Below are 15,626 nucleotides of genomic sequence, written 5' to 3'. Positions count from 1 at the left end.
ATCAGATTTGAGTAACTTGAGGACCGCTGCTCACAACTAGGTCCAGCCTTGCATGAAGAATAGCTGAGCCGTCGGTCATGCCCGGTTTCATTCCCAGAATCAGATTGTGCCGTTCAGCTCCCTTGTATCAACTTCCTCCAGCAACAGCGCTGATGATGTCAGCTAATTAGTTCTGCACTGCTTGACTCTGTGCGCAAGACCCAGCTTATTAGCCCCAGCATTAAAAAACCCATTAACATCCCCAAAAAAAGAAAAGAATAACCACCTGAAATTATATGCACATATTCACGTAGCCTCAGGCTTGTTAAAAGCCCAGCATTTCTGCCAAATACAATCCTGGCAGTATCCAAAAGTGTTTGTCTCCAAGCCTTCCCCTGCCCACCACCCTTCTCGGGGGAAACAGCTTTTAATCCTCAACTGGAGAAAATGATTTTGTTCCCTGTGGTTCACTCCCAGCTGATACCTCCTTTGTTAGTTCCCTGGTCTCTTTCTTGTGTTTAAGAACCCAGCTCCTTCCGTCAGGGTATGTTAAGCTACAGGTGACTGACTAGCAGCCCCCCGCATGTGCTGTGGCCAAGGAAAGAGAGATAAAAGTCTCACGCCTTAGCATCCCTAGAATGAAGCGGAAAGAGCTAAACACTTTGTTTTAATGAAACTGCTTTAATGTGTGTGGGGCAGGGAGCCATTTGATTCCTGTTGTCAGCAGTACTGTGGGAAGAGGTTTTCAAGAACTGAGTAAGTCATCCAGACGTATTTGCAAGGAAAGGGCTCTTTGAAGGGTTTGACTCTCCTCCTGTGTGTCCTGTTATCGTCACTCACTAGTGTACATAGCAACGGAATTAGCATTCAGCTGTTGGGTAAACTGTTAAGGAGACTTGGCCAAGAAACAGTGCAAGGAGGTAGCAAAAGTTTGATGAAAATTGCTACGTGCCCTACACATTTAAAAACTCATAGATTGGTTTCCAACATGGATGTAGCTAAGGGGGGATGGGGGGGGGGAGCTGCTTCCTCTAGAGCAAGAAAAACAATAGAAATACTTAACCAACTGACCAATCACATCGGTTCTGTCCCCCCCTCCCCAACGAAAGTCCTGGCTGCACCCATGCTTCCCAACAGTGACTAATCACCTGACACAGCATTTGATCCTGTCTGTTTCAAAAAAGGGAAAAAGATAGATGTTCTATATATGCATAAATAAATTGAATATGAATCCCAGAGTTAATTGTATGGATTGGTACAGATAAAATGGTTTGGAAATATGCAGTTTGAGATTAAACCATTTTCCGTATATTTTGATGGTCAGGAGCCCAGTTTCGAGCCTTGACCCTGGCTATTTCCAAGAGCTAGGACAGAGCCATGTTATTTTGGCAATGGTGTCCCATATACCAATCATGTGTCTGATTGGCTCCCCCCAAAGCCTCAACAGCTCTTAATTTATCCATCTTCACCTTTCCTGGTGTGTGGTTGATCACACCACCATATAAACTCCCCCAGGAGCAGCTGTGGCTCTACAAAGGGATGTAGACTCTCCACTGAAGTTAGGATGCTTTAATATCACCCTTCATCCAAGCTCAGAGACAGCATTCATAGTCTTTCACTGTCCTTATTTTATCCTCTAAACAAGCCTGTGAGGGGGGTGAGGCTGGAGTGACCATCTCAAGTTTACCCAGTGAGCTTCATAGCAGAGTGGGGCTTTGAATGCAAGTCTCCCTCTTCCCAGTTCAACACTTTAACTACTCCATCACACCGGCTCATAAAGCCTGGTTCAGCTTGACCTCTAGGATGGTCACGCATCCTCAGTACTCTATTTCAATGGCTATCTGGTCTAAGTCCAGTCTAAAGATAGATAACTATAAGAAGGAAGTGCAGGGACCTTGAAGTTGTCCATAAATAATTAACAGTTTGACAAGTGCATTAGCATATACAACATTTGTAAAAATTTATGCCCTCATTCTGATGTTACATTTCCTCTCTCTTTTTCTCTTTATTGTGTGATATTTATAAATTGGCTCTCCACATGTGCCACAGAGTCCCTCGAGGAGTGAGAGGCAATTTAGAACAACAGTGAAATGCTGATGTTTCTCAACAACAGAGGTGTCTAACCTGCGGCTTGCAGCTGTTGTTGGGCAACAACTCCCATCATCCCCGGCCACTGGCCATATTGGCTAGGAGCGGGAAGTCCAGCAACATATGGAGGGCTACAGGTTAGTCACCTCTCCTTTACAGGAAGCAAAGATAGATACAGCAGTCTAAATAAGGATAATACCACCACCACTGCCAATGAACACAGAGAAATTTCAAATACTCACTGCATGAATGAACATTATTCTGTGAGAATCAGTACCATTTTTAGGGCTGCAAATCACGTATCTTCCTGTGTTCAAGAGTGTTTTATTTAGGGGTGAAGTTTTGCTTGGCACAAACAGCTCACAGATCAAGTGCTCTTTCAAAGCAGAGTCATCTGTTATAAGCTGTGCAAACAAACTGTTACCGATTTATTAGTTTAGCTTTTCCAAAACAAGAAAAGATGAGGGAGGGAAGGTATTCAGTCCAGCCTTAGTGTGGAAGGTGGAATCAGGGGACATTTTTTGTACACTAGGTAAAGGTACCCCTGCCCGTACGGGCCAGTCTTGACAGACTCTAGGGTTGTGCGCCCATCTCACTTAAGAGGCTGGGGGCCAGCACTGTCCAGAGACACTTCCGGGTCACGTCGCCAGCATGACAAAGCTGCATCTGGCGAGCCAGCGCAGCACACGGAAACGCCGTTTACCTTCCCGCCAGTAAGCGGTCCCTATTTATCTACTTGCACCCGGGGGTGCTTTCGAACTGCTAGGTTGGCAGGCGCTGGGACCAAGCAACGGGAGAGCACCCCGCCGCGGGGATTCGAGCCACCGACCTTTCGATCGGGAAGCCCTAGGCACTGAGGCTTTTACCCACAGCGCCACCCGCGTCTTTTTGTACACTAGCACCCTCTGAACACCCACAGTTTGCGGGTCATTCGGTTTTTTAATATGGTCTTCAACTCATAGTGGCCTCCTCCATTTCCTGTCCCATCTATGGCTGTTTCCAGCACTGCTTTTTTCCATGAAGCTCCTAAAAGCTTCTTTTTGGCCCCACTCCTAGCCCATGAAAGCACAAGCAACCCTCTGCAGCCTGTCCATTGCCTTGGCTGCTACTGCTAACATTTTATGTTCTGTGAAAACATTCAGAATCTGTTAAGCAAGATTCAGTTGTTAGAAAGAAGAGTGCTGTTTTAGGTACAATATAGGCCACATCTGCACCACACATTTAAAACAGTATTACACTACTTTAACAATCATGGCTTCCCTATTCCCCTCACAGAGCTACCATTTCCAGACTGGTTTAAAAACTGATCCCTCTTCCCATGGAACTCTGGGAATTGTAGCTCTGTGAGAGTACTACAGGTCCCCTATCAACTCTCAGCATCCTCAACAAACTACAGTTCTCAGGATTCTTCGTGGAAAGCTGTAACTATTGAAGTGGTATAATAGTGTTTTAAATGCATGGTGCAGCTTTGGCCTCAATCTGAATGCCCCACCGAAAGTGGTGAGCGTTCGGAAGGTAAGGCTCAGCGTGTATTCCCAGCTTCACGTCAGCCTCTTTGGATGCTGGTAATCATATTGCTTGAAAATTATTTCCTTGTTACCTCCTGCTCAGTCATTATTTCCTTCAATTTTCTGCCCATAAAGTTTAAACCTTGTTTGCAACACCAACCATGCTTAAAGCATTCACTTCAGAAAATCAAAAGAAATAAAAGATATGTCGGGCAATCCTGGCTGCATCCAAGTCACCGGAAAGTTCACCACAAAGGTCACCACAAAGAACTCTGCATTACCTGCCCTCCAGGAAATCAAACTTATTTTATTGTTTGGCTTACTTACTGAAGTTCATACATATGTTCACCCATTCCCTCCCCTTACTGAAACTTTTGCCATAAATTCGCTCTTTTCTCTCTTGTTTGCAAGCTGCTTCAACAACAAAACAAACCAGAAGTTTTCTGTAAAGATTCAAAGATCAGGCATAACGCTAACCTTGGTTATTAAAAACAAAGCACAAAACTCAAAGAGGCATTCGCTTCTACAACATTTATGCAGCATTAGTGAATTGCAGCACTTGGCTTTGTCTAATTGCCCACCTTTGTTTGCCCAAGGTGTTCAGTATTTGCTTTGGAATTCAGTGTGGGAATGTGACACAAGCACAGGTGTACCTGCTACAGCAGTTGACCTTCAGTTTGTTTTCCTCCCTAGCCACAGCCCTAAGCATGCTCCTTTTCTCAGAAATTTGCCCGCAGGAGCCGGCCCACTTTCATACAACGGGATCTGGCACTTTAAACAAACATCGTTTTGTTTCTGTTTTTCCTTTTTAAAGAAGGAAGTAGTAAAATGAGAAGCTTAATTTCTCTGTAGAAAAATCACAAGGCCCCTTCATTATCCAAAGATAAGAAGCCATGGCTCTGTAGCCAGAAATGGCTCATACAGTGGGACAGAGCTGCTCTTTCCTAGCTTCTCAGAAGGAAAGTTGCTCTTGCCTACCAGTAGGAGCAAGGGGTAAAGTGGCAGGAAGACTGGCACAGTGCAAACACACCAGCAGGAGTGCTGGATTGGCTTCATTTGCACCACTCCAGCCTCACCCCCTGCCTCCTTGGATGCAGTAGCAACCCACCTGTCCAGAAGGTAGTATAGCAGCTCTGCCCCACGTGGCAGGTTGGATCCAGACCTTCTGTAAGCAGAAGGCCTCCTTCTGTTCATAAAAGTGACTTGGATCCATCAAAGGATTCTGCTGGATTCTTTGATGATAGGCAGACGATAGACGTGGATTTACTATTTTGTGAGGCAGGAAAACATACACAATAAGTATAACTGGCTGTATCACAGTGCTAATCCTTTTCAGAGTAAACCCAATGAAATTAATAGACCTAAGCTAATCATGTCGATTAATTTCATTGGGCCTACTCTGAGTATGACTGACAATGGATGCAATGCAACAGGTTCCAACAGGTATCACAAGCATTGCTGTACTAATGCTATGCCCGCTCACACCATTACAGTATGTGTTCCAAATTGGCAGAGAGCAAGCACCAGGAAGAGCAGTGAGTGGGGGGCAATGGGGTGAGGGGGGCCACAGAGCTGTGTGCATCATGTAGGCTGCCTGGCACCCTGAAAGCGAGCCTTCTGCCCTCAGATGTCTCATCACCACTACTGAAGTAATTTTCATTTGCCCATACAGTCAGTTTCTGTGTGTAGAATTGGGGGGGGGGGGCGTGTTTCTGGACCAACAGGCATATATCAAATGTTGAGGGTGTGGAGGCGCCAGTCAAAAAATAGCTGCTATGTGGGGATGTGACATAACAAAATGGCTGCCAGGGAGTATGTGGTGTAAGACAAAATAAGACAAGACAGCCTCCCTGACAAACTTATGCTTACCATACTAAGTCAGCTATGTCCTACTGGTCCTGATCATTGACTGGTCCTGATTTACACAAACATACACTGTTTGTGTCTAATAGCAGCAATAAACATTCCTCAGAACCAGTACAAGATGCCCATACATGATCTCATTTCATAGAAATTGCTTAGAAGGTGCTTTCACATTTTGCTCAATAACTTTCTTTTTAGGAGGACTAGGGACTCCCCGCTCCCCATGAGACCTCAGAACCTGGGTCACCCACCCAGGGCACCAGTTAAAGCCTTTGCAGGCACCAGGGTGCCTGAATCTGCCAGGCTGGTTACCTTACTGTTTATCCATTCCCAAAGGTACTTACAGAAGGACTCATCTCCAGCAAGCCGATAAAAACGTTGACAAACTTGGGAAACCCGAGTAATATCTTTATGAGTCAGCAGCGAGAAGATGCAAAGCCACAATTCGTCAGGAAGAAGGAGCCATGGTAAGAGCTTGCTGTCACTATGACATTCCTAAAAATCAAAAAGATTCCTGTGTGTTGTGCCAAATAATGGGGGGGGGGGGCAGGGGACGGAATGCAGCCAGTCAACTACAAAGTAATGGCACACACCTGAGCAAGACAGCAAGGAAATAAAACTCAGTTGATCCAATTTCAAAACTGTATTTTCTTTGTCTCACTAGCAACTGTGAGGAGCCTATTCTTGATGGGACAGAAACACGTCAGTCTCCCATCTTAAAAAATTGTTTCCAAAACTTCTAACTTCTATGTTATTCAGCACACAAAATATACTTACCATAAAATATACTTACTGTATTTATTTCACAATATTCTTTAACAGCAGTTTCGTGCTCCTGTCTGAGTTCTGTCCCTGTGGAAGCAAAAAGATTTGACGTGGGATCCCCTAAAGTTGCACTAATTCGGCAAACCTTTCAGAATCCTTTTGATCAAAATATTGCATAACTTGACCTTATCTGAATTGCATTGTGTCTCAAAAAATCTGTATCCTGAATATTTTTTAATACCAGCCTATAACAGACATAAGCCTATAAGAATTACTGCACAGCAATGGGTTCTGCTATAATTGCAAATAGTGAAGCTCTCTTAGAAAAGCCCAGTATTCAAATGGGATCATGTCAATTTTTGCATCATGACTATATATAGTTCATCTATTGAATCACCCTGTGAAAAAATGTTAAAAAAATGTAAGTCTTTTATCTAAAGAGAGGTTTGGGTGTTGTTGTTTTTCACATGACACCTTCCTGTTTGCTTCAGGAGCTCATTGGCAGATCAACTCGGCTCTGGAAAGCAAGGAGGAGGAGGAAGAGGAACTGACAAGCTCCAAATTAATAAATAAATAATCAATTAATCAAGGGAAGTGCTGGATGCAAAAACACCCTTGTGCTCCACATTTGTCTCCATTTAATTCTCCATGCAGAATTGAGGATCACAGAATAATATTCTGCAAGTATGCTCAGTGGTAGAGCACTTACTGTATTTTGCATACCCCAGGTTCAAACCATGGCATCTCCAGGTAAGATGGAGAAAGGAAGATTCGTGTTCAAATTCCTGGGCAGCTGCTGACTGTCAACAGACCATATGAGCTAGATAGACCCTTCATCTTGGTATAAGATGGCTTCTTATGTTCCTGTCACCAGAGTGCAGCTTCTCAGCCTCACCCTGAAACCTTTGTACATGTGTGCCCAGTGCTTTTTTCCTAAAAGAAATTTTTAGGGGTACTCTCATTTTCCAACATCTACCTCAATACACAAAAAAGAAAATTGCAATGCCACAATTCAGATATTTCTTATGGGCACAGAAGCTGAGATGTGCATACCAGGTTTTCCTACCTAATTCATTGGAAATAAGTAAAATTCCCCATGAAATAAATGGAGGAGCTTGCACAAGAGACCTGTGAGGGCAGGGACGTGTTTTTTGTTTGGACTGTAGATTTTCTGAACGCAGTTACTCTTCCAGAGATATTAGAAAATACACACTCATCGTATTTCCAACGGATCAAAATCCACTTTACTTGTCCAACTGATTCACACATATACATCTTCCTTTTCACTAAAGTGGACAGTGCGGATTGCCCAGTGATGGATATCACATGCTAAATGTATTAGGACCAAAATCTACTGAGTTGCTTTAGGTGAGGCTCAGAAGATTATGCATACCCAATTGGGGTTTGGGGTTTTTTCCTGTATACAATTGGTTTCACTTCTATGAAAAAACAAGAGATATGTGCCCCCCCCAAAGGAAACCCACAGAATGATTGACAGCTGTATCTCAGTTCACAATATATATATATAGGGATTAACTTACATGCATTTGCATTTTTAAGAAAACTTTTCCTTGTGTTCTGATTATTAGATGTTTTCTTCTGATATTTACACGGTACAGTTGTTTCAGAGACAGAATGCATACTGGTCTGTTTACAAGGGTTGCAGTCTATATTAAAGCAGAATTGTGTAACTGGGGGAAGAAGGCTTATTGGAGCAATATATCCTATTCTACAAACATTTAGGTACAAGATCAAGAAAACTATTCTGAGCCAAATCATCCAGGATGTCTGACATTATCTGCAGAAATTACAGCAGACACATGTCACTTATTCTGAAGCTTCCCACAATGCAAAGCATGAGGAAACAGGGTGGGGGCAGCTCTTGTTTCCTGCAAGGACAGTGCCAACTGTCACAATCCTGCACCCCTTTCACATGCAACGCATGGAAACAAATATAAGAGCAGAGGCTTTGACACCAAGTAGGTCACTCCAGATTTCACACACCTGAAGATGGACAGATCTGAGACTTATAACTTCCTTTCCTTGTTCTTTCACTGGTCTGTGCTGGTCTTTGAGTATGTTGTGATCTATTGAAAGAAAAACAAACAAAATTAAATGGGGGGAAAATACTCCACAAGAGCCGATACGGATGGATGGAGTGTTTGACTTAGAAAAGTATTCCCCTGCCTGGAGCCCTCTAAATATTTTCCACTTCAACTCTCACAAACCACAGCCAGCATAGCCAGTAGTCAGGATGATGGGAGATGTAGTACAAAATGAATATGGAGGGCATCAGGTTGGGGAAAGATGACATCTATGTTGGATATATGGCTTCAATTCCTTTCTCATTCTTGGTTAAGACAGTGACACAGTTCAGACATAAACCATGGCTTATCATTTGCTATCAGTCAAAGAATGAGATATATCATCACATTCCCCTTCCTTGTTCCTTCCTATATGAGTCTATTATTGCTTCTCACATCCAAATCAAGAAACCATGGTTTAATTGGGACTTACAAACCAGAAGATAAAACCAGGTTCAGAAGTCACAGGAAACTGTAATCAAGAGATAGACGTGCCAAAGCAAAGTACTGTTTTATTGTAAAAATGGTGGTTGTTTTTTAATTGTGTGTGTAGGTCACCCGGACACATTCAAATAAGGCAACAATGAAATAAATATGCAGGAGAGGATGGAACACACAAGCACATGGCCAATAAATCAAGGTTTAATCAGCTCAAAATTATCATACCTAAACTGAACCACTGTCCCCTCTAAACTATCTAAAAGGAAAGAATAATAGCGACCTTTCTCACAATATTTTTGTGGAGAAGGACTTTCAGTTGGGCAAACTACAGATTAAGAACATACATGTTTATCTTTGAGGGGTTATTAAATTTTATAAGAAAAGAACAAAATATTAAACATAGCTTTGCATAGTAACAGGGATTAGATTGTAAGTAGATACTTTACACATCCTTAATGATTGCAAAAGACACCCAATATTGCTGTTTTGGTAAAACACAAACTTATTTAAATTATAATTAATCAGTTAAAAGGCAAATAATGTATTTTAATTGCTTAAATTAATTCACACAAAAGATCTTCCAGAAGAAAAAAAATGATCAGCTAATTTCTGCCTATGTAAGCACAAAACATGATGAATATATTCATCACTGATGAAACCCATACATTTTGATAACACATAATTATGATGCTGAAAAAATGTACACATAGGTGTAGAAAGTGATTACAACTAATATTAGGGTTTCTTGTATCAGCTCTAATGAAACACTTTCCCAACTAGCCTTTTAAATTAAATGAGAAGAAGTCTGCAGGGAAAACCACAATAAATCAAAGTTCTCTTTAAGACATAAACCATTGTTTTTTTAAGGGATGGTCTATTAGTTCCTTTGTAAAACTTTAATCTTGACATCATGGGAAATTAATACAGACATTTCACTTAGGCTACCTGCAGGGAATCAGGGCAAACCCATCCTTTTTTCAAAAGCCAACAAAATACATTCAATAACACATCACTGGGTGGTAAATATTAAAACATAAAAGGGCAAACCTTGGCTTCCGCTCTCTCTGTGTGAAAGATGCACATACAGTGCTGGATCTCTCAGAACACCTCTTAACACCAACCACATCTGTGCTGATTTTCATGGCCCCAAAAAGCTTCTTGCCTACAAAAGACAATGCAGTCACAGGTAGTTCAATAGTCATAACAATAAAAGCAGACTCAAGGGTTATGACGTAATCATCTACAAACATGGATGCGTATTTCCATATGAGGTAAAGGTAAAGGACCCCTGGATGGTTATGCCCAGTCAAAGGTGACCAAGGGGTGCGGCGCCCATCTCGCTTCAGGCCGAGGGAGCTGGTGTTTGTCCAGACAGCTTTCCGAGTCATGGCCAGCATGACTAAACTGCTTCTGGTGCAATAGAAAGACCATTTACCTTCCCACTGCAGCAGTACCTATTTATCTGGGACAGAGCAACAGGACCTCACCCCGTTGCATGGACTCAAACTGCCAACTTTCTGATCGGCAAGCCCAAGAGACGCAGTGGTTAGACCACAGCGCCAATATTCATTCATTCCCAAATATACATTCAGACCATCTTCTCTTTTAATTCACTGCCAAGCGTAAGGCATGGATGGTACAAAAGACAACTTAAAATGGCCAAAACAGATATGGTCTGTGAGATCCATAGTCAGTTCTCCCAATATTTTCATAAAACAAATTAGAAAGTAAAGCTCAAAAACAGCTGTGGATGCTCTGATTTTGACAGCAGAGGTGGTGCTAGGGAGATAATGTTTAACTCTTCTCCCCTATTTCCACAATCAATCCCCCCTCTCCAAACTGCTATTAGCTCTGCTGAAAACAGGCATGATAAAGGGAGTTGAAAGGAGATTCACTCACAAATTCAGCACAGAAAGGGAAAAGGTAAACTCTACTCCCTTAGAGCTCACCTTCTGTTCCAATCGAAATTAGAGCTCTGATCCAGCTGCTTTTTTATTCTGATGAAGTGTTGGGAGAACAGACCACAGAGTTCCCACATCACACTTGTTTTGGTCCAGAATATGTAGAGCAGTGTCACATGCTCAGCTTCTCCTTACGTGAGTGACCAGAAGAGGACTTCCACCCCTACTCTGTTATCAAGAGTGGTGTCATAGCAATTAGACCAAGCAATAACCCGTCTGGCTTGAGACCAGCCTTCCTAAGCTTTATGTTGAGCAATGGCCATGTTGTTTTGGCCATGTACTCCTGCTTGTTCTTTGCCTTTTTTTCTGCCCATGCATTATTGCAGAACCATAGGAGCCATGGATCCATGATGTGAACCCAGAGCTGGCACTGCCATCTGGTTCACCCCACCCAATATTGGTTCGATGCTATAAACATTACTAGAGTAGCATGGGACCAGGTCACTCAGAATTCTTCTAATGTTATTAAGCAGAATCATAACAAATAAATAATATATTGGGAAATATATTCATTCAAAATTCCCGGCATTTCCTAGCCTTTTGCTAGGAATGGATGGATCAGTCTATTTACAGTGTGTCTCAGTTCTGCATGTGGCCAGTTCCAGGTATGTTCTGTCCCATATTATTGGTTGTTTCTGAAAATCCACATAAAAATGCTGATTTTTAAATATTCTTCCATTATTATGAGGTGGTCAAAGGGCTGCCTTTTTTAATGTTCTCCATCTTTTTGTGAAGGTCCAAGCCACTCCAAGTGGCTAGAAAGCCTGGGGGCTGGTAACAGGCAGGCATCTCTTCCCCCATACAAAATCCCTGAGAAAGGAGGCACGCCATCATTAGAGCAATTTTCAAATTCATTTTGCACATAGTAGCCTGTGGGTGCTACAGAAGCTTAACTGAAGGCACTTAAAAGTTTGATGTGCAACATATGGAAAGTGCAATCCTATATACATCTTCTCAGAAGTGTCACTGTCTTCAGTGGTGTGTGCACTCAGTTAAGTAAGTTAAGTAAGTGCAGCCTAGGTTTTTGGAAAAAGCCTTTGCGTACGCTACAAGTTTTAAAACAATCATATTTTGTGTGTTTATTGGGTTTACAAACGGCTTGAAGGCTATGTTCGTAACACAGAAAACTGAGACCCCACAGCCTGTATAGAAATAAAGCCATTTCCATGAAATTTGGCAGATACCTACTTATATTCCATGTTCACAACAATGTAGCTATTTTGACACATTATTTTATGCAAAGGGGTAAAAAAATCATATATATACATCACAATCTTGCTAGACAACATCAGTCTATTTTTACCTTTCAAAATGTGTCCATTCTCCAATTGTTTCTTTCCCGTCAATAATAGATTAGAAAAATGTTCAGGGCTGTTACATGAAAAAGAAGACTTTGATTCCTGTTTTTCAGGAAGGCTTTGTTGTTTTATAACCTCAGAACTTTTATCCTCACAGTAGCTTACGTCATTGCTCGTATATTCAGTAGCCTTATGCTCATACATATTACCACCCTTATGGTAGTCGAGTGCGGATATTTTTTTTTCTTTAGAAATTCCAAAATGTTGTTGATAAGAAAGAAGATTGCCATCAACCTCTTGCTGAAGCCTTTTGGACTTATTGAGATAACTCAAATAGAAGTAATATTTTGCCAAAACACTATCACTGTGGTTGGAATCAAACTGGGATTTGTCATTCCAAAATAGGTTCTCATCACCATCAGCTTTTATTCTGGGGACAAGAAATTCTTCTGTATTCTTTTTAGAACCTACTACTGATTTTGCAACACCCTCAGAAACATTTTCATGTATATCACCGTGCACATATATTGGAACTGTATTGGACTTAGGTTCTACACTATCAGTAAACTGGAGAAGCATGTCTAACAAAACGCAGTCACTACTACTGCCCAAGCAAGTGCTTTTATAACTGTGATTCAAACAGACTGAAGTACTGTTTTCTGAAGGGTTCATTAATGTGTTCCCACAGAAACTCTTAATTTGCATGGCTGGATCTTTCATCAGGAATTTAAATTCTGTTTCCCTTTCTTCTCTGTTACAGTGGTTTCCATTAGATGTACTATTTGCTTGTTCTTCTGTGATATTCTTCCTTTCTAGAGTTTTAACCATCCCTAGCATATGCTCAGATTTAAATGCATTTCTCTGATCGATGCCTTTCTTTAGAGGCTGAAAGTCTGAACTCCCATCCCTTAATGCATCTTTTTTTACTTTGAGATGAAAAGGGATGTTTCTGTCTGTAGTCTCTCCAACATCATTGGTCCCACTGGAAGCTTTAGGTTTGAGAGTCCACATGAAATCTTTGCATTTGTATTCTTTGATCTCCAAGAGCTTTTCTGTTCCTAGATTCCATTTTTCACAGATGTCAGAACTTTTTGTGAAGGAGTGTCTGCCTTCCAGCACAGATAAATTGATGAGTTTAATATTTTCTGCCTCAACATCACTGTTAAGAGGGCTTGTGTGTTCCTTGCTCTCTGGTAGTTTTAGACAATCAATCTTCACATCTGCAAATTCCTCATCTAAACTATCACTGAGAGGAGGCCAAAAAAAAGTTTCATTTTTTTGCTGGTCCACTGTAATTGTGCATGAATCATCTAGCTTGCACACATTATGAGCATTTAAAGAACTGGCTTCTCTTGTGCTACTATGCATGTCATCCTCAACTTCACATTCTTCTGAAATGTTGGTGGAAAGCATAATATCCCTTCCTTCTTTCTCAGGCTTAGTTGCTTGAGCAGAACTCTTGCAAGGAGGAGGTGATGTATTACAACATAAAAAAACAGGAGGAGTACATCTTTCAGCACGCGCCGAGCTATTTTCAGAGGCTATGAAAGGATTTAAAACATGTGCATGTAATAACTTCATTTCCAAATTGTCAGCATTTTTATTTATGGCGTCTTCACCACTGCTGTTTTGAACCACTGTATCATAATCCAAGGTAGATTTTCCAGCTTCCTGCAGGTTGTCCCAAACAACAGATGTATCATGAAACAATTCTGCCCAGCTTGCAACCATTCTCAGTTTCTGTGTCTCAGGAATGCTTGCATCCTCAAGTAGTTGATTATCCAATTTTGATATGTAGGTACTGCTTAAACATTTTCTGTGTGGTGGTTCATTTGTGTTACTTGTTTCTTGTTCCGTTCTTGGATAGCTCACGCTAGAGAGTCTCTGAATTGAATGATTTCCTCTGCTTAGCGACTTGTTGGGCTGCTGAAAGCCCATGCTAGCACCAACTACAGAATGTAATGGGATACCTTTGGCCTTGACTGAATTTGGGCTATTAGCATCACCAACAGTGCCAGACATTGTCCTTCCATAGAAAGTTAGCCGCTTAAGTCGTGAGAATGTCAGATTCTGTGTACATGCCGTATCAATTTCACTTCCAGCAGAGTGATTCTACCTTAGGAGACAGATGCTCATTCTGTTGAAGCAAACACAGTTATACATGAAAGCTATTCTAATTATTTATTGGCAGTTCAAACAGGGTAGTCCACATGAGTAAAATATCTATTCTGTCATAAATTTTACATTCAGGGCCACCTTCTTAACCTTTGCATTTGTCCAACAGGTAGGGATCACCAACAAGATTGTAGCAAAAACCAGCCCACTGAAGTGTCAAGCAAGATCAGGTTAATAGAAGAACAAAAATTCGTTGTTTATGCATTTCAAATGGTTTTAATATCTTGTAGTGAGATGTCTTAAAAACATAGTTATAAGATGGCTTATCAATACCATGCATGAAGAAACAAACAATATGGTGGGAAAGGGCCTAATAAATTATTTGTACAAATGTTGCGGTTTTGCTGAAGCTAAGCAAATCTAGTCCTAATTCTTACCTCTATAGCCTCAACTGCTATCTATATTGCTGGAACCCCATGGGTCTTTATTGGACTGCGCTGTGTGTGGCTGTGTGTGTGTGTGTGTGTGTGTGTGTGTGTGTGTTTGTTGGGAGACTCCTTAGATATGCAGAATTCTATGCTACTGAGTTTCACTGCTAAATGTATAGGCACTCAGCCACCAAAGATTGTTATTAGAAGGAGCAAGTAGGTATGAAACAAAATGTTTCACTCAGTCGCCTATTGAATAGTATAAACTAAGAGGAACTAGGACATTCCACTATTGTCTATCCCCTCCCCACATTTTCTTTTCTAGCTGACAGTCACATTCTGGGGCAAGTGAGCATGACCAGTTCTCAGTGGTGGGTTTGGTTTCTGTCTAAGGGAGGCTTTTGGGGGGCCTTCAGGGGTTTCACCAAAAATATTTCTGTCCTTTTCCAAGAATCAGGAATTCCCAAACAACTCTGTACCTCCCTCTTGATTCCTAGTAGTCCCAATTCTGTTACAATCTTGTCAGCAATCAGCACCTGAGCTCACTACTAGAAAGGGTAATGATAAAAACACGGTATAGGCTGGCTGCAACATGAAAGCTTCATATCTGAACACACCTTTTTCAGGACTGAGGGCCAGACATTATTTTAAAAGAAAACTAAGCTACTTCAACCACATAATCAAGAAGAGAAAGACATCAGTATGGTGCAGTGGCAATTTGAGCTATGTGGAAGCTAAGTTCAGTTATGCACTTGGCCACAAAGCCAACTGGGTCATCGTGGGCTGTAACAAATCAAAACTGGACACATGTCTCTCATGTCAAATATACCGTAGTAATTACAGATGAACAAAACTGTGTATTCATTTTCAAAATAAAATATAGTCTCAAACTGCCACCTAAAGGTGTAACTTGATTGTACTCTTGTTTTAATATAATATTGTAGACAGGATATTAATTCAGTTCACTTTCAATATTGCTTCAATATTGAGAAGGGCAGCCCATATGGGAAATAAATGTTAAGTCTAGGAGGAAGAGACAAAGATGAGGAAACAAAGGCATCAAAGGGTGATTTGGAGAAGACAGGCAAAAAAATAA

General features: G+C 41.3%; 1 protein-coding gene and 2 long non-coding RNA genes across 5 annotated transcripts in view; 2 read left to right on the top strand and 1 right to left on the bottom strand.

The window, feature by feature from the left end:
• LOC309542661 (uncharacterized protein) overlaps positions 1 to 14,797 on the bottom strand; it is a 37,042-nt gene extending 22,245 nt beyond the window's left edge. The window contains exons 1-6 of one of the 3 annotated variants that reach the window (XM_082241511.1): positions 11,993 to 14,797; positions 9,776 to 9,890; positions 8,208 to 8,290; positions 7,745 to 7,870; positions 6,232 to 6,290; positions 5,783 to 5,933 (exon numbers count right to left, since the gene is read on the bottom strand). In XM_082241511.1, the coding sequence (XP_082097637.1) occupies positions 5,783 to 5,933; positions 6,232 to 6,290; positions 7,745 to 7,870; positions 8,208 to 8,290; positions 9,776 to 9,890; positions 11,993 to 14,009 (2,551 nt within the window). In that variant the 5' untranslated portion in view covers positions 14,010 to 14,797. The remainder of the gene's footprint in view (positions 1 to 5,782; positions 5,934 to 6,231; positions 6,291 to 7,744; positions 7,871 to 8,207; positions 8,291 to 9,775; positions 9,891 to 11,992) is intronic. The other 2 variants (XM_082241510.1, XM_082241512.1) reach the window with 2 other exon arrangements.
• Positions 1 to 15,626, top strand: part of LOC309542799 — a 390,515-nt gene that overhangs the window by 107,576 nt on the left and 267,313 nt on the right. The gene's annotated exons all lie outside the window — the stretch shown is intronic.
• On the top strand, positions 679 to 6,791 carry LOC309542791. The gene is made up of 3 exons (XR_014224437.1): positions 679 to 899; positions 5,775 to 5,905; positions 6,695 to 6,791. It is a non-coding gene; the product is annotated as an uncharacterized lncRNA (long non-coding RNA).

Source organism: Podarcis vaucheri (genome assembly GCF_965113315.1).
Source record: "Podarcis vaucheri genome assembly, chromosome: 11".
In the NCBI taxonomy this organism is placed as follows: Eukaryota; Metazoa; Chordata; class Lepidosauria; order Squamata; family Lacertidae; genus Podarcis; species Podarcis vaucheri.
This window is presented reverse-complemented; position numbering and strand designations above follow the sequence as displayed.